The sequence below is a fragment of the Camponotus vicinus genome, unplaced genomic scaffold (genome assembly GCF_025532165.1).
Source record: "Camponotus vicinus isolate PSW18456_S1 unplaced genomic scaffold, iyCamVici1.0 SCAF_6, whole genome shotgun sequence".
Taxonomy (NCBI): Eukaryota; Metazoa; Arthropoda; class Insecta; order Hymenoptera; family Formicidae; genus Camponotus; species Camponotus vicinus.
Window position 1 is genome coordinate 11,393,276 of NW_028141978.1, and position 19,508 is coordinate 11,412,783.

General features: G+C 31.6%; 1 protein-coding gene across 1 annotated transcript in view; it reads left to right on the plus strand.

Annotated features, from left to right (window-relative positions):
• Nucleotides 1-866: 866 nt before the first annotated feature.
• LOC145973552 (very long chain fatty acid elongase 7) overlaps nucleotides 867-19,508 on the plus strand; it is a 32,166-nt gene continuing 13,524 nt past the window's right edge. Inside the window, exons 1-2 of the mRNA XM_083103036.1 lie at nucleotides 867-1,976; nucleotides 17,067-17,139. Coding sequence (XP_082959162.1) covers nucleotides 17,079-17,139 — 61 coding nt within the window. The 5' untranslated portion in view covers nucleotides 867-1,976; nucleotides 17,067-17,078. The remainder of the gene's footprint in view (nucleotides 1,977-17,066; nucleotides 17,140-19,508) is intronic.

Below are 19,508 nucleotides of genomic sequence, written 5' to 3' on the forward strand. Positions count from 1 at the left end.
AAAATTATGCGTTAATTTTGTCCAGTATATATTATATATATCTTTTGCAAGAGTTTTATAAGTTTCATTATGTAATTGCAATGTAATGGACAGACATCTCCAATTCCGAATATTTTTTGTACTCGAAATATTTCATTTATCATACGAGACATCTTCATTAATATTTCATTAATGCTTTTATTCTTTTCTTTAAATAAATTAAATAAATTGTAAAAAAGCAAAAAAAACTGACAATGAGTAAAAAAATGAATATGTCAGAACTGTTTATATTACCTGCATCTGTTTGATATTAATAGGATATATATGAAAAAGTTTTTCATATATTCTTTAAAAATCAATTCATATATTCTTTCATTCTTTGAAAAAACTTAAAATTTCTTATAGTTATTTCTTATAGTTATTAAAATTATGTAACATATTTATATACAACTGGATAAAAATCACAAATATTACAATTTATATCATATTTAAAGTTATATATTTAAAACATAACGTTCTAAATTATAGCTAACTCTCTTTTCCTAGGGAATATAGTTGAAGCAGAAAACAAATTGTAACACAAGTAAATCCGAGATATAATAAATAAATGAATGGAATCTCATAAAATTGCATGTAAAGTTACCTAAATTAATAGTTAGATATAGAAAAGAGCAGCACACAAGATACACGTTCGATCTCCTAAATTAGGCAAATTTTATACACTGCGTTTCGCACGCGCTAATCACCGAACGAGATCTACGAGGATTGAATCGCGCACCGCAAGATGGCGCCTCGCTCGCGGCGCGCCTCGCCGGCTTCTTCGTCCCTGTCGCGCCCCTCCTCCCCCCGCCCCGTCCCCCGTCATCGTGGCTTCCTTTCATTTCTGTATGTGCGTTAGAGATTATCAATCCGGCAATTACATCGCGGTTAAATACGAGAGAGGACCAAGCCCTCTTTCGAACGAACGTCGCGTGATCTCGTGGGAGAGGGGAAGAGAGGGAGATAAAAAGAGCGGTGACGCGAGAAAAGACGAGCCGGTGCGGAAGTGCGCGAGGACAGGTGGCGAGGACAGGAGGGGGACGACGAGGAGGAGAGGATGTAGACGGGATTTTGCGCGTAGACATTCGTGGAACTGGACTAGCGGCGGAGACGGAGACGGAGACGGCGGTAGTGGTGCGCGAGTAGAGGAACACGGCCCCGGGGTTAGGGGAAGCGGGAGAGGGGGAAGGCAAATCGACTACCTACGTTCGGCCGGTGGGCGAGCGGGCGCGAGCAGCGGCACGCGGCACAGACGAGGAACTCGTCGGCGGCAGCGGAGCGTCGGTGTTAAAAGGCGTGGACCGTCCATCGCTCGAGCGTGACCGCGTGCTGTGCGAGCTTGGCAGCGGCGCCAGTTTCTCCTATTTTTTTTTTTTCTCCTCCGTCCCTTTTGTTCGAGGCCGCGCCTCCCTCTTTCGTACGTCCGTCGCCGGGAGAGGAGGAGGAAGAAGAAGAAAAAGGCACCGTCGCTCAACGGTGACGAGAAAACTCGCGATCGACGCGGGACGGTCCTTATTCGAGTTTACCGAGCCACGACGGTGCGAAGTGACGGCATTACGCGCTTCTCGCGTTACTCGCTCGTAGCGTACTTCATCACGCGAGTCGAAACCGTGCGGGAAGGAAGGAAGGAAGCCGATCGACCGCCGAAGGGAAGTAACGACGATCACGGAAGAACAAGGAGAGCCACCGAGGTTGTTGCCTCCGCGCTTGCCGTTCTCGAGCGCGGAAGGTGGTGCGTCGCGTGCCGCGCGTTTATGTGCGCGCTCAGGTGACAGGAGGAGGGACGAGGATAACCGTGCGGTATCGCTGCTGTCATTGTTGTCGCTGCGAGGTTACATAGTCGCCGACGAGCTGCTGCCGGCTGCGTGGTGCTCGAGAACGAGGGGTCGAATCGAAGTGGACAGGGAAGAGGAGGAACGTCGCGAGAGGGTGAGGAAGAGGACGACGAGAAATAGCAGGTGGGTGTGACAATCTCCGCGCGTACGTCGCGCGATACGCGGGGAGAGTCGTGTGATCGTCCGTGCGTGTCCGCGTGTACCGGCGTCTGGGCGAGCGCGTTTTGAGGTTAAGTGACGCATCCGCGATCGATCCGCCCCGTCGAGAGAGATCCCGTACGAGCGAACGAGTGACCAGGAATGCCGAAACGGGGAAAACCGCTTTTTCGATCGCCTCGCGATGAGTTCCGTCGAACTCGTCCGAGTTCGAGGAACGTGACCCCGTTTTCGCGACGAGCCACCATTGTGCTGGACAACGCTCGCCGAACACCGGCGTTCTCCAGGTTAACGATAAACAACATTGATTTATTCCACACGTACCGTCCATCCATCTTCTCCCTCTTCCTAATCAGTAAAGTCGCCACCCGATCCTCTCCAACCGATCTAATAATTCATCCGAGATCTTAGACGAGTCAATTTATTTATGCATTATCCACGTATGTCACGTCGTTACCCTTGAAGATGAAAATTACGATGAAATGATCGCGAAAAGAATTGAGATTTGGTTAGGTAATAACCTTGCATATACAATAAGACTCGAGTAAAATCTTAGAGAATAAAATGATTGGGATAAAATCATAGAGAATGATTCGTATCAGAAATATAATAAATTCATATTAATATTGACGTTATTAAAAATAAATATTCAATGCATACACACACACACATGTAAATATGTAAAAATATTAAATATATTATATTATATTTAAATATATAAAAATCATATGGATATCTCTTATATCTCTAATTTTATAATAATACATTTTATCTTATTCCTTACTCTATTTATTTGTTTATTCCTTTTGCACAATTTAAAAATTCTAATAAATTCTAAATCTAATAATTATTACATTACGCAAGCAGATCCGCAGAGTTAATGTTTCTCTCAAGGATAAGTGACGCAGAAACTATGTTTCTTATGTTTTCTGAATAATTGTGGTTATTACAATTATAGAGGCAATTAAAGAAGCAAAACGATTATATATAAAAGATTGTGAACATGTCCATATTATTTCCTTTTTTTATCTCACATATTTATGAGCATAATCCTGTATAAACTGTAATAAACAAATGCATAAAAATTTCGGGAAAGATAAAAAGGTAGCAATAATTATGATAATAAAAGTAAAAATAATTTAAAGTAAATAATTCGTACATAATGTTTAAAAAATTATACATGATCAACGAATTAACATTATTCATTCATTTTCTTCTCCGCGTTTGCAATCACCGTATAATGTAACGATTCAATTAACATACTCTATATAAAGCTAGAATATATATAACTTTATGGTTTAAATAAAAATAATTTACTTTCGTTGTAATCGTCGAGTCTCGCTACTGACGACTCGAGCATTCATTCGACGCTTTCTCTCTTACGTTAAGCAGCATGTTTTTGAACTGTCATTGATTCGTTAACCGCATTGAAAATGAAGGTACCGCGTTGCCGCACAATCTCATCACATTAATTAAATCGACGAATTCTATATTTCTCTCCGGAAAAATAAAAAATATGCTATTGACTGAGAATATATAACAATTGTGAAGACAATCCGTATGTATGTGATCTTATTGATGTCTTAATTCTTTTATTCTCAATATAAATGTTCAATGATTAAATATCAGTTAAATATTCACTTAAATGAGATTCGATTGTATTTGATTTAAAATTGTATCTAAATTTTGTATAAAATGATAAATCGCTTGAATAAAAATTCGCTCTTCTGAGAGTATTTTTATATTTGCTTTTAATAACCAACATCGAAAACATTAGTCACTAAATAAATACCGACCAAAAAGCACTTCACTCTAAGAATAACATTCTATTTTGAAACGGTTCAAAGTTGAAACTTTATGAATATAATAATGTGTATGTCGCATCATTGCAACTCTATGCGAAAGTTAGTGAAACACACGTCCAAAAAAACATTAATCAAAGAGAAAGGGAGAGTTTGTATTTTATATAGAGCATATAAATTCAATGCTTCTCGGATTTTGCAATATTTTTTTATGAAATTTTTATGAAATTCTTTTCTATTCTGAATATATACATATATATATGTAAAAGCATCGCTATTTCTTCGTATTTAGGAGCATTTAATACTTCGAATCCTTGCGGTTAAGTGTAAGAAAATTGACGATTACTTTTTTTAAATTTATTTTGTTCTAAAAAAATATCGCAAGATGTGAAAGATTTAAATCAACCTTAATGGAACCTTAATCCTTCAGTACATACTGCTCCAATTTCAGCATCGCGATTTACGATACTCTTTCAGGAAGAGAGCTGCGTAAAAATTGATTTTACATTTTATCGATTCAAATCATGATATTTTCTGAGAACGAATCCTGATAAAGAATAATTATCAATTTTCATATAAAATATGACACATCAATATTAGTCAACGTATCTTTTCGAATCTCTAATTTTCCTCCACTTAATCGTTTAAAAACTAATTAAATCATGATAAATTGTATGCAAATATGCAACAATCCGTTCTGCCTCTGTAAAATCAATTTGTTTATTTGTAATATTAATCGTGATATTTGTAAGATTAGTCGTAAATTTTTGTGGATATTTGTCTCGCATTGCGAAAGATTAGATGATATTTCTCGTGGATTATTTCCATTAGTGAATAAATATATAAACAATATATACACGCAGTTTCCACATGGATTATTGAAAATGTAACTATGTTTGCTTTTGTTTTCGGACTCCACAGCGCATCCCAGTTAGTTATTCAAATATCTACACTGAAAAAAATTTCTGGGTAAATCTGTTAGATGCATTACTAGATGCATCTCACAGAATTTTTTTTCAATGTGTATGCAAATCTCTTCGAATGGGAATGCCACGAGTGCTCACACGCACTCAGATCAGATTAATCGAAATGATTACGAGCGCAGCCGGAAAAACACAAGGCACACCATGTAAATGTAGAATACACGCTTTGATCGCATGCTGACGCTAGATGAATGATAAACGTCTCGTTCCTCGATTACATTCGATCGAAATGTGAGTTCTTATAATACAAGGTTTAATCCTTCGCGTTTAGACAACGAAACTTTTAGATTTTACAACTAGCCAACGAAATTCGCCTAAATATGTCTAAAAAAATTATCGATATACGTTAAGAGTTGAGCTGTCGTTTGTGTATGATTATGTATTTATGTGATTATTTAAAATTTTTACCAATATTATCTGAAATTGAGCAATGAGAAAGATCCATTCGAAGAATTTGCTTACGAAAGAATTAAGAGAAAGTGTGTCTGCATGACCAGTTACGTACATAAGTTTCTAACAATTCGTATGACATGCATTTTTATGAGAACTAATTAAAGCCCGTGACATACTATGCAAGTTTTCGTGCTAGTTTTGTTAACAGATTCATGGTGCGCTGTCTTGTTTTTTGCGCTGCATGCTGCTGTGACAGGAGCACCGCTATATTTGATTTGACCTACGAAGTTTCATAAAAATTTGAAAACGAAATTTCATAAATTCTCTTTTCATAATAGAGAATATATGAGTGAATATATGATATTTTTCTTATTGTAGTCGTACAACAATAAAACACGCAAGAAAAATAGCACCGGACCTATTATCAAAAACCAGCATGCTAACACGCATAGTAACATGACCGCTAATAATACACTTCGCGTATGATTCGACGCGAAAAATTGCGTGGTATGTCGTGGACTTGAGATAACTAATTAAAAATTAATTTATGCCAAGTAGAGTTTTACTATAAATAAAGTCAATAAATAACTATGGAAAAAAAAATTGTTACGTAATATCTTTGCGAAACATGTCATCCATTTCCCAAACTTTGCGCGTTTAATATTGTTTAATATCGAATATTAAAAAATGACACGTATTTCTAATAAGCAAACTCTTTATCAAATAACGTTTTTTTTGTACAATTCACGATTCTAAATCATAATCGTTGCAATCGAATGTGAATTTGTAAACGTATGACACTGTCGTGACCGATAACATTATTCTTTGTTATAATTATTTAAAAGTATTGAGGAATTTTTGATAATTAGCACGATCGATATGGCTTTTTGCAAAATTTGCCACAAATTGCAGCATTACGTTAGCGATAAAAAGATAATAATATCATATAATATTATCTTTGTTGTATTTAACTTTATCGTATAATTGGCTATATAAACTGCATAATATATAAATAGCACACAAGCGAATACAAATTTTTACATAGTCGTGAACTACATAAGTCGAGAGGTAAACCGCTGATCAAAATTATGTACACTAATGCCTACTAATGCCCAATTCCTGGGCATTACTGCTAAATTTTTAAAATTTAATAATTTAAATTTTAATAAATTTAAAATTATTATTTGGAACAAAAGACTTAATAATACTTTAATAACGTCCATAATACGCATTAATACTTCAATAAAACCTAATAATGCCCAAGTAATGCCCAAGCAATGCCCAGTAATGCCTCAAATCTGTACACCGCAAGTGCCCTCAGCGGTTTACCTCTCGACATAAGTATAACATAAAATTACGTTCGTTTGAAATCCATAAAGTTCACATTGACTTTCTGAATTCGCGCTATAATTTTAAGGATATTTCTTTGCTCTTTTATTGCACTTTCAAGTCTTTGTCTTTGTCACTTTCACCTCTTCATCTTTTAGATTTTAATAAATTCATTTATATTATTTATATATTTATATTTATACATCATTTATACATATTAATTAATAATAATATGTTTTGCATTAATGATTTATAATACTTGCACAGCCGACAATTGCAATGTTGATAGTAATTATTAAAATGTTAAATATTTACCAACCTAATCCACGATTTCTATGGTTTATAATAGTGATAATAAAAAACACAATATTACAATATTAAAATTAATTTAATATTACGAGATATTGCATTGTGTAAGTTAGGTTATAAAGTAAGTTAATAAATTTTGATCAAACATCACATTCAAGTCAATTTGATCGACGGTAAATTTGATAAAAAATTCGAATTAATAACATTTCACCGATAACGTACCATAATTCATGAACAAGTAATCGCTTTACAATGCGATTAGCCATATGTATTACGCACAATGTGCAAATTAATCATGTGTATGAAGTTGGCATATCAATTGTCAGCATATCAAAAAAAAAGTGAAGTTCTCTTTGCATACAGCCGAGTTCTATAGTTCTTGATAAATTTTAATAATAGTTCTGGTCATTTAACATAAATAACGGAAATTGAGAAATGATATGCTAACTTCCCGCGAAGTCAGCATATCATATAGCTTTTTAAAAATTTACTCCATTGAATTTTATAGTTTTCGACGAGTTCTATAGTTCTATATCATAGTTCCGATCGTAGACTACCTCTAAATAATAATTATTAATCATTATCAGCATATCACTCACACTATAGTGATATGCTATGCTTCTTCGAGTGTAGAGGTGATATGCTGGCCGTATTTCGATAGTTCTGTTTATTCTAAAACAGTTCTCGCATAGTTCTGAGCATATTAATGACTTTTCCAAAGAGTTCTAGTTATGAAAATAATTAGAAAATTTTTTAAACAATTTTTTTACTCAAAAAACGAGTCTCTATGAGTATAGAGGTGATATGCTGGTCGTAATTCGACAGTTCTGTTTATTCTAAAACAGTTCTCGTATAGTTCTGGGCATGTTCATTGCCTTTCCACAGAGTTCTACTGATAAAAATAATTAAACAATTTTTTAAACGATTTTTTTATTTAACAAAACGAGCATCTTCGACTATAGAGATGATATGCTGGTCGTAATTTGAAAGTTCTGTTTATTCTAAAACAGTGCTCACATAGTTCTGAGCATATTAATGACTTTTCCAAAGAGTTCTAGTTATGAAAATAATTAGAAAATTTTTTAAACTATTTAGAAATTTTTTACGAGCTATTACGTATCAAAATATAATTTATTTTTTCTACTTCCTCATTCGATGATACAAATATGTATCTCTTTCGCGATACTTATCTTTTAAAATCAATTTTTTTCATTTGTGCAACGATAATCCACAAGTTTATATTACAGTGATTAACGACTGTAATTTGATGAAGATGTTACATTTTATACTTATATAGATACTTATATAGATTAAAAATTCTATTATGTAAATCCTGAATTATTTATCTCATTTATATGCAAATCTTGACAATTATATATATATAATTTATAATGTCAAGATTTGCATATAAATGAGATAAATAATTCAGGATTTACATAATAGAATTTTTTATTTATTAATCAGACATATGATGAATTAAAAGTTCTATTATGTATATATAAATCCTGAATTATTAATCTCATTTAGTTGAAAAAGACAAATGTTAAATTTCCGCAATGTTAAATCTCATTCTTTATTTACAAAGATTAATATTCATTCTTATTTATAAAGATTTAGATTTAAATAACAAGTGAATACTTAAAAAAAAATGCTTGCGTTACAGAAATTTAGCATTTGTCTCTTTCAGCTAAATGAGATAAATAATTCAGGATTTATACATAATAGAATTTTTAATTCATGTCTAATAAATGATAAGTAACATGTATATTTTAACATCATAAAGGCGGAAGATGAAGAGAAAATTATAAAGCTAAATTATATGTCATAATAATCTTGTAGAAATTTCGACATTTCTCTTGCACAAAACATTGCTTTCATAAATTTTTATTATAGATACAGTTTATGTCAGAATCAAACAGAAAGTGTAAATATACATAAGGAATATTATTTTGGAAATATCTCGTTGAAAGATTAAATCTGATGATGAAAAATATTTCTACAATTATTAGTAAGATTTTTGGATGCAGAAATAGTATATAATTAATAGTATACAATAATATATTAAGTTAACGAAAAGATAAGTATAACTTTTAAGGCAGTGTTACAGCATGTTCAGATTGTCAAATATTTATTTTATTTATTTTTTTTATTTAGATTGTCTAAATTAAACCTATCAAAAATCATTGCATCAAATCTTACCTAAATAATATTTAGATTTTCTGTATAAAAATGTGGTTTACTTCTTATGTCTATTTTAAAGTTTAAAAAATTTCAATACTAACAAATTTTATCTCCAATTATAAAACGCGTTACTCAAAATTCACTAGGGCAAAACTAAATTCTCTTTATTTATCAGCGACATAAAATTGATCAATTTGACGTTTTACGAGCGTGTTTAAGCATTTGCATACAAAAATATTCTATAAAAAATTGATTTATTAATACAATGCTTAAATTACACGCTCTATGTGGACTCATCAATATAGAAATTTTTTTTTATTATTTTAAATGTTTTTACATTTAATTTTTTTTTTGCAAATATAAAAACATTTTATGTAATATGAACTCTTTTATGCAATATTAATTAAGAGAAAAATCGTATTTTTAAATACTTATCTACTATATTTAAGTACGATATTGCGCGTGAGTATTATATAAATGTATAAATTACTTTAATGTTAAATTTTTTTTATTCTGTATTATCGTATAAAAACATCAACCAAAAAAAATAAAATGCGATTTGGTTTTTACAGATATTATTATCGTAATCTTATGTATTTTCTCATCTTTTCTTTTTTGTGTATGTTACGTCAAAATATTATTACAGACAGGTGCAATAAAGTGCATGGCAAGATCCGGTCAATAAGATATCTATAATCAAATACATCGTTTACATCCTCCCATTTAACTATGTATTACGTTACCGTCTGGTGCAATTGATTCTGACGCGTTCATAATCGTATGTTTAGTAACTTTCTCGCGGCACACTTTAGCGCCAAGTTGGCCTCTTTCATATTACTTTCGTATCTATCTCCTTTTTTCTCTTACTTTTTTTTATTTCGAAGGTCTATCGTCGACACCTACTCATTGCATGTTACGTAAGATGCGTAATCAACTGAGGAAGAGCTGCCTAAAAGAGAGAGAGAGAGAACGAGCGGGAGAGAAATTTATCCGTCTCAATAAGTCGTGACTATATCACGATTTTTTTTCCTTTTAGCACATTGAACATGCCTTGTCACGTGCGATCATGCGTGTCTGTGAAGCTGGCACGACAATCTACGAATTATAAAAAAATACTAAGAGTTCTGATAGCACTTTTCATAGTTCTATAGTTCCTGATAAAAATTAAAAAGAGTTCCGCATTCCTTATATTAAAAAATCGAAATCGAAAAAATGTCGTGCTAACTTCGCGAATCTAGCACGACACTCTTTCCTCTAAAGTACCAAAACGCGTTGAATATTATTATTTTTAGCAAGAGTTCCCGATAGTTCTGTTCAAGTTCAGCCTATATATGCAATTTCAGATCGATATTTCAAAAATTAATAATTTTTAAACAATTTTTAAGATTCTCGCCCAGCATGACATTCTCCCTCTAAAGTACTAAACCGCGTTGAAAATTATTATTTCTAATAACTGTTCTCGATAGTTCTGCTATAGTTCAGCCTATATAGGCAAATTTCAGATCGATATTTCAATAATTAATAATTTTTTACGAATTTTTAATGTCCTCGACCAGCACGACACTTAGTAAAAATGTGTCGTGCTGATGATTTTCCGTAGTTTTAACGGCAGTTCTGGACAGTTCTATATAAGTTCTATCTTTTAGAAACATTTTTACGCAGAGTTCCGACCGATTACTATTTTTTAAATAATTTTTTACAATAACCCAGCACGACACTCCCTCTAAAGTACTGAGACACGTTGAATATTATTATTTTTAGCAAGAGTTCCCGATAGTTCTGCTATAGTTCAACCTATATATGCAGTTTTAGGCCGATATTTCAATAATTAATAATTTTTAACGAATTTTTAATGTCCTCGACCAGCACGACACTTAGTAAAAATGTGTCGTGCTGATGATTTTTCGTAGTTTTAACGGCAGTTCTGGACAGTTCTATATAAGTTCTATCTTTTAGAAACGTTTTTACGCAGAGTTCCGACCGTTTAATATTTTTTAAACAATTTTTTATTATTATCCAGCACGACACTCTCCCTCTAAAGTACTGAGACGCGTTGAATATTATTATTTTTAGCAAGAGTTCCCGATAGTTCTGCTATAGTTCAGCCTATATATGCAATTTCTGACCGATATTTCAATAATTAATAATTTTTTACGAATTTTTAATGTCCTCGACCAGCACGACATTTAGTAAAAATGTGTCGTGCTGATGATTTTCCGTAGTTCTAACGGCAGTTCTGGACAGTTCTATATAAATTCTATCTTTTAGAAACGTTTTTACGCAGAGTTCCGACCGTTTAATATTTTTTAAACAATTTTTTATTATTATCCAGCACGACACTCTCCCTCTAAAGTACTGAGACGCGTTGAATATTATTATTTTTAGCAAGAGTTCCCGATAGTTCTGCTATAGTTCAGCCTATATATGCAATTTCTGACCGATATTTCAATAATTAATAATGTTTCAACAATTTTTAAGATTCTCGCCCAGCACGACATTCTCCCTCTAAAGTATTAAACCGCGTTGAAAATTATTATTTCTAATAACAGTTCTCGATAGTTCTGCTATAGTTCAACCTATATATGCAGTTTTAGGTCGATATTCCAAAACTTAATAATTTTTTATGAATTTTTAATGTTCTTAACCAGCACGACACTTAGTGAAAATGTGTCGTGCTGATGATTTTCCGTAGTTTTAACGGCAGTTATCGACAGTTCTATATAAGTTCTATCTTTTAGAAACATTTTTACGCAGAGTTCCGGCCGATTACTATTTCTTAAATAATTTTTTACAATAACCCAGCACGACACTCTCCCTCTAAAGTACTGAGACACGTTGAATATTATTATTTTTAGCAAGAGTTCCCGATAGTTCTGCTATAGTTCAGCCTATATATGCAGTTTTAGGTCGATATTCCAAAAATTAATAATTTTTTATGAATTTTTAATGTTCTTGACCAGCACGAAACTTAGTAAAAATGTGTCGTGCTGATGATTTTCTGTAATTTTAACGGCAGTTCTCGACAGTTCTATAAAAGTTCTATCCTTTAGAAACATTTATACGTAGAGATCCGACCGTTTATTATTTCATAAATAATTTTTTACAATTATATTATTAATTGTTGGAATATCGACCTAAAATTGCATATATAGGCTGAATTATAGCAGAATTATCGAGAACTCTTGCTAAAAATAATCATGTTCAACGCATTTTAATACTTTAGAGGCAGAGTGTCGTGCTGGGTTATTGTAAAAAATTATTTAAAAAATAGTAATCGGTCGGACTCCGTGTAAAAATGTTTCTAAAAGGTAGAACTTATATAGAACTATCCAGAACTGCCGTTAAAACTACGGAAAATCATCAGCACGACACATTTTTACTAAGTGTCGTGCTGGTCAAGAACATTAAAAATTCATAAAAAATTATTAATTTTTGGAATATCGACCTAAAACTGCATATATAGGTTGAACTATAGTAGAACTATCGAGAACTGTTATTAGGAATAATAATTTTCAACGCGGTTTAGTACTTTAGAGGGAGAATGCCGTGCTGGGCGAGAATCTTAAAAATTGCTTAAAAATTATTACTTTTTGAAATATCGACCTAAAATTGCATATATAGGCTGAACTATAGCAGAACTATCGAGAACTGTTGTCAAAAATAATTATTTTCAACGCGTTTCAGTACTTTAGAGGGAGAGTGTCGTGCTGGGTTATTGTAAAAAATTATTTTAAAAAATAGTAATCTGTCGGAACTCTGCGTAAAAATGTTTCTAAAAGAGAACTTATGTAGAACTGTCCAGAACTGCCGTTAAAACTACGGAAAATCATCAGCACGACACATTTTCACTAAGTGTCGTGCTGGTTAAGAACATTAAAAGTTCATAAAAAATTATTAATTTTTGGAATATTGACCTAAAACTGCATATATAGGCTGAACTTCAACAAAACTGTCGGGAACTCTTGATAAAAATAATAATATTCAACGTGTCTTAGTACTTTAGAGGGAGAGTGTCGTGCTGGGTTATTGTAAAAAATTATTTAAAAAATAGTAATCGGCCGGAACTCTGCGTAAAAATGTTTCTAAAAGATAGAACTTATATAGAACTGTCGATAACTGCCGTTAAAACTACGGAAAATCATCAGCACGACACATTTTTACTAAGTGTCGTGCTGGTCAAGAACATTAAAAATTCATAAAAATTATTAATTTTTGAAATATCGACCTAAAACTGCATATATAGGCTGAACTATAGCAGAACTATCGGGAACTCTTGCTAAAAATAATAATATTCAACGCGTTTCAGTACTTTAGAGGGAGAGTGTCGTGCTAGGTTATTGTAAAAAATTATTTAAAAAATAGTAATCGGTCGGAACTCTGCGTAAAAATGTTTCTAAAAGATAGAACTTATATAGAACTGTCCAGAACTGCCGTTAAAACTACGGAAAATCATCAGCACGACACATTTTTACTAAGTGTCGTGCTGGTCAAGAACATTAAAAATTCATAAAAAATTATTAATTTTTGGAATATCGACCTAAAACTGCATATATAGGCTGAACTATAGCAGAACTATCGGGAACTCTTGCTAAAAATAATAATATTCAACGTGTCTCAGTACTTTAGAGGGAGTGTCGTGCTGGGTTATTGTAAAAAATTATTTAAAAAATAGTAATCGGTCGGAACTCTGCGTAAAAATGTTTCTAAAAGATAGAACTTATATAGAACTGTCCAGAACTGCCGTTAAAACTACGGAAAATCATCAGCACGACACATTTTTACTAAGTGTCGTGCTGGTCGAGGACATTAAAAATTCGTAAAAAATTATTAATTATTGAAATATCTATCAGAAATTGCATATATAGGCTGAACTATAGCAGAACTATCGGGAACTCTTGCTAAAAATAATAATATTCAACGCGTCTTAGTACTTTAGAGGGAGAGTGTCGTGCTGGATAATAATAAAAAATTGTTTAAAAAATATTAAACGGTCGGAACTCTGCGTAAAAACGTTTTCAAAGAATAGAACTTTTATAGAACTGTCGAGAACTATCGTTAAAACTACGAAAAATCATCAGCACGACACATTTTTACTAAGTGTCGTGCTGGTCGAGGACATTAAAAATTCGTAAAAAATTATTAATTATTGAAATATCGGTCTGAAATTTGCCTATATAGGCTGAACTATAGCAGAACTATCGAGAACTGTTATTAGAAATAATAATTTTCAACGCGGTTTAGTACTTTAGAGGGAGAATGTCATGCTGGGCGAGAATCTTAAAAATTGTTTAAAAATTATTAATTTTTGAAATATCGATCTGAAATTGCATATATAGGCTGAACTTGAACAGAACTATCGGGAACTCTTGCTAAAAATAATAATATTCAACGCGTTTTGGTACTTTAGAGGAAAGAGTGTCGTGCTAGATTCGCGAAGTTAGCACGACATTTTTTCGATTTCGATTTTTTAATATAAGGAATGCGGAACTCTTTTTAATTTTTATCAGGAACTATAGAACTATGAAAAGTGCTATCAGAACTCTTAGTATTTTTTTATAATTCGTAGATTGTCGTGCCAGCTTCACAGACACCGATCATGCATTATTCCTATTAATCATTCAACGGCATAGAGCAGAGAAAAAAAATGAAAAACGAGTTGATATGAAATCTTGTTAGTAGGAAGAAATTCTGTATGAAATATTGAGATGTTTTTTTTTCCTGTTAAATTATATATAATACGTTCTCTCAACTGAAATACGAACTGAGACTTTTATGAAATATCGATTTGTAGCCCATATTTTAATTGAATCTACCTAATAAAAACAATCGTCAATTGTACATTAGGCTAAAGTAAGTAAAAAGCGAGATAAAAAAAGAGTCGGTATGTCATTGTTAAAGTTATCAAATCAAATCAATTCATAACGAATTAAATTTTTATTTGCGTCAAGCTTTTGAGTATTAAGAATGTTTTACATGAGCGGTTTATTATTTAAAGAGATGAATATATATATTTGAGAGAATAATATCTATTTAGATTTGTTATATCGATATCAATATGTACATCGATATATCAATATATGCAATCTATGTCTTATTGATTTCTTTTTAAAATCGAAATATATATCTCAGTAAATATAACAAGAATAGCTAACAAAAAATTCGAAAAACGTATATTTTCACCAAATAAAATAATATTATATCAATTTGTATTAAAAGAAAATAGTTATTTAAATATATTATTAAGTATTTAAATGTAATATATACATACATATTGAATATATTAAAAGAGATGATAAAAGAGAATTAAATTGAGAGTTAAATAAAAGATGAAAAAGTGATTATGAAAAATTTATCAAGAATGAAATCTTATTTTTTAATTTTTCAAGAAAACTTTAAATTGGTTAAAAATACCATAAAAAGCAGTTACGACAAGTTTATACATCATTCTGTCTATACAACCGCTCGAAATTCCTACACATTTTTTTTAATCTGAATAGGTTGCATGCAATATGTTAAATGTTTTTTCCGTATTCTATAAATAAAGGAGCTATCAAATATCATCTTTTTATACTCTATAATAAAATATAGTTACTAAATATATCAAGCTTCAAGTTAAAAAAAGATTAAGAAATATAGAGCAGTTAAGCATATAAGCAATTTATAAAAAATCATTAATGATGTATCGAAAAAAGTTATTATTTATTGCAAGTATTTATTCTCTAAGAATAAACAATTAATAACTACTTTTTAAATTGAAATTCTTGATAAATTAAAGAATTAAGATTTCATTTATGACAAATTTATCACTTTAAAAATGTTATGGCATCTACAAAATAAATAAATTTCTTGAACCTTTCATTAAAAAAAGAGACATCGACAAAAGTTAGAAACATTATGTATAACGATTACATCGCCAACTATAATATTTCAACGTATGAGATAATAATTTATTCGCGGTATAAGGTGAAAAGTCAAAGTCAACGTCATCTTAACACCGTTTAAACAATCATCGTATCTGATTTGTATGCACTAACTGCACTTATCAAATATGAATTGACTACGTAACCATACACGTACGTCGTATTCAGTTTAACACGATCGACGCGCGTAAATACGCCTACATAGGTATGTATAGTCATTCGTACTCAACTACGCCTACCTTCCTTACATCGTGATTAGAGCTCACTATGTCAATGGCAACTATGTCATTTGGTCAACAAGCAGCTTTCAATGTGATCGTTGTCTTGTGGTAAAGAGATCTGACGAAATTTTTAATCGAGCTCGATTCTGTCTTGGGTGACCGTTACTTTGACCCACTAACGAGCAGAACATACCGTGATATTTGACGTAGAAATTTAACACGAGGCTCATGTGATCATATATCAGAAAATCGCGTGTGTGTCTATATATGAAGCAAAGAGTAATTACTATCTTAGAAACCAGTAAACTGTTACAAGATACAATTATTTTCATATTTACGCTGTGTGTGTGTGTGTATGTGTGTTTTTATTATTATATAATATAATTAAACCAGAAATTGAAGGATTAATTTTTATTTATGGATAAATTTGCATACTTTTGCAGGCTATAGTCTTGACAAAGACTTGAGATTATGAAAAAATGTTTTTTTGCAATTTTCAATGGCAATTTATTTCAGAATCCCGTATAATAAAGTGGGAAAAAAAAATTGGCACATAAATAAGATACATTGAAAACTTCTTTTTTTTTTCGATATAAATATCAGTTATGATTAAAATATATATGTTTTCGCACAATTTTAACAAAAATTATTGAGTTATAAAAATCTATAAAAACAATGATTGATTTCTTGGCGAAATCTTTTTTTTTTTTTCTTTTTACTCCTTTATGGAAGTTCTTACTAATAAAAAATATATATTGCTAAATTTTCAATAAAACTATAACCGAAAATAATATAAATCGTGAAGTGTGAGAAAGTCAAGAATATGTAAATGTTGTATATATTTGTTTCTCGAGTATTTTCGAGAACACTCGATAACTTTTTAAAGTACAAACACAAAATGATTATATTTCGTTTTCAGATCTTGTTCAAGATGACGAGCGCAGTAACAAATCTGGTGCATAGTTATAGGGACCTTATGAACAATCAGTCCGGTAAGTCTTATATTTAATTATATTAAAGCTCCTTCTCTTTATAAATTTCTCCAAAATCTCATTGTATTTCTATCTCTTTTAATAATTCTAGCAACTAGAACATTTCTTCTTTATTGATATCACCAACGAGTTCTTTAGTCAGAGAAGAATATAATATTTATATATATACGATAACATTTTATAAACATGTTGCTTTTTATTCGTACGTAACACATTGAGACCTATGTTTTTTCAAAGTATCCATATGATTAAACCTTCAAATATATTCCACTTCAGCTTCTTTTTTTTAAATATCATTCGATATTACTAAATTATTAAGAAGAAAAAAAATATCGTAAATATTTTTGAAAGAACACAAACAGAACATGAGTATATCGTCTTAAATGTATTACATAGACTTAAAGGCATATATACATCGGAAATTAATCGAACACGTGCTAAAAACTTTTAAATCGCAGAATCAAATGGTATAAGGTTCGTGTCACTTTTATAGAATTTGTTAAACTCACGAAATTGGAAAGTAATCTTTTCGTATTTTTTATCACATTTCCTTTTAACACATCGTTAATGTATATTTGTAGTTTTGCGATAAAATGTATTTGCACACGCTATCCATTTCTTATTGCTGCGTAACATTCATAATTTTGTGAAGATCGACATAACATAATGTTTACATATCGATATGCCGCAATTTTTTAAATAATGTTCAGAGAATTTGATTAAACGAATGGTCAAAGTATCGATGTGTTAATGAATGAAAAAAGAAAGAAATCGCATTTCATATTTGCAATATGCTCACCAATCAAAAGACTAAGAGAATATAAGAGAAGTATGCAAATTTACTCACAAATACCATGGTCCAGAAAATGATGCGAAGCTTCTTTCACCGGAAATCTCGCGTATTACATCTCTTGTATTACAACCAAAATATTTCAACAGAGTTTGTTTACCGCGCGTATTTTCACGACGACGAGAAATCTCCTTCGCCATCACAAATTCTTTTTAGCGTGACGCGAGTCAATATTGTATCATAAAGCGAGCTTGTTGAAGTTTGGAGTTATTCGCAAAGTGAATATTTAAAATTTGCTAATACTAGTAGAACCTACAAAAATAACTATTTATAAACGATTATATAATACATATAACATTTAAGACACTGATATGATGCACAGAAATAAAATGGAAATGTAATGTAATGTATACAATAGTGATATAATGCAAATAGTTATTCGAATTGTGCGTGTGTGCGTGTGTGCGTGTGTGCGTGTGCGTGCGTGCGTGTGCGTGTGCGTGTGCGTGTGCGTGCGTGCGTGCGTGCGTGTGCGTGTGCGTGTGCGTGCGTGCGTGCGTGCGTGCGTGCGTGCGTGCGTGCGTGCGTGCGTGCGTGTGTGTGCGTGTGTGTGTGCGTGTGTGTGCGTGTGTGTGTGTGTGTGTGTGTGTGTGTGTGTATTACAGAGTTTAAAATAACCAATATTTTCAAAAATATTTATTATACGGAATTTTTCATTTGATTTTTAAAAACAGGTAATAAAAACATTACATATAATTTCCAAGAAAAAGTATTTTCTATAGATGCAAATTCTTTTATAATAAATTTAAATTTTTATTTAAAAATAATTTAAATAATTGTAAATTCTAAATAATATTACATTATATAATGATAAATATTAAGCAAATTAAAAAATTAAATATTAAATTAATTGTGAATATTTTATCAGAAATATATTTTAAGAGAATTTTTAAAAAATCTAATATACTTTTTAGTGTGTGTATATGCATTACACAATATACATATATAATACAAAAAAATAAAATATAAGATTAAAAAAAGCTGCCGCAAAAATAAATAAACAATTAATTAAGTAATAATAAATCAATTACAGAAATTTTTTATTCACCTCACAGAATTTGTTGTTCCGCCTTCTCTTCTCTTGTTCAGTTTTTACTTCTTCATAGTACTGACAAAACACTCGCGAAAATACGGTTAATTTCAATCGCACGCGCTAGAATACGCGCACTACTTTGTACAGTTTTCGATCTTACTTCTCACACCACGTGTACGTTATATTATAATGAGGGAACAACGCGAGAATTACAATTCGATATTTAAAATTATGGGACATTTCAAGTTCCCGTATATTTGCCGCGACAATATCACTTTTATTCCTAACAAAATACGCTCGCATTTAAAGGCAACTCAACACAACTTGAAATCGATTTTGTATTCACAATTTTTATTAATGATATGAATGATAAAAAATTTTAAAGTAAAGCTGACTCAAAAATAAAATTGTGCCACCTAATGTATCACGCTATATCACGCTATATCACGCGAGTCGAGTTAGTAATTGCTAGTTAAAAAAAACGAC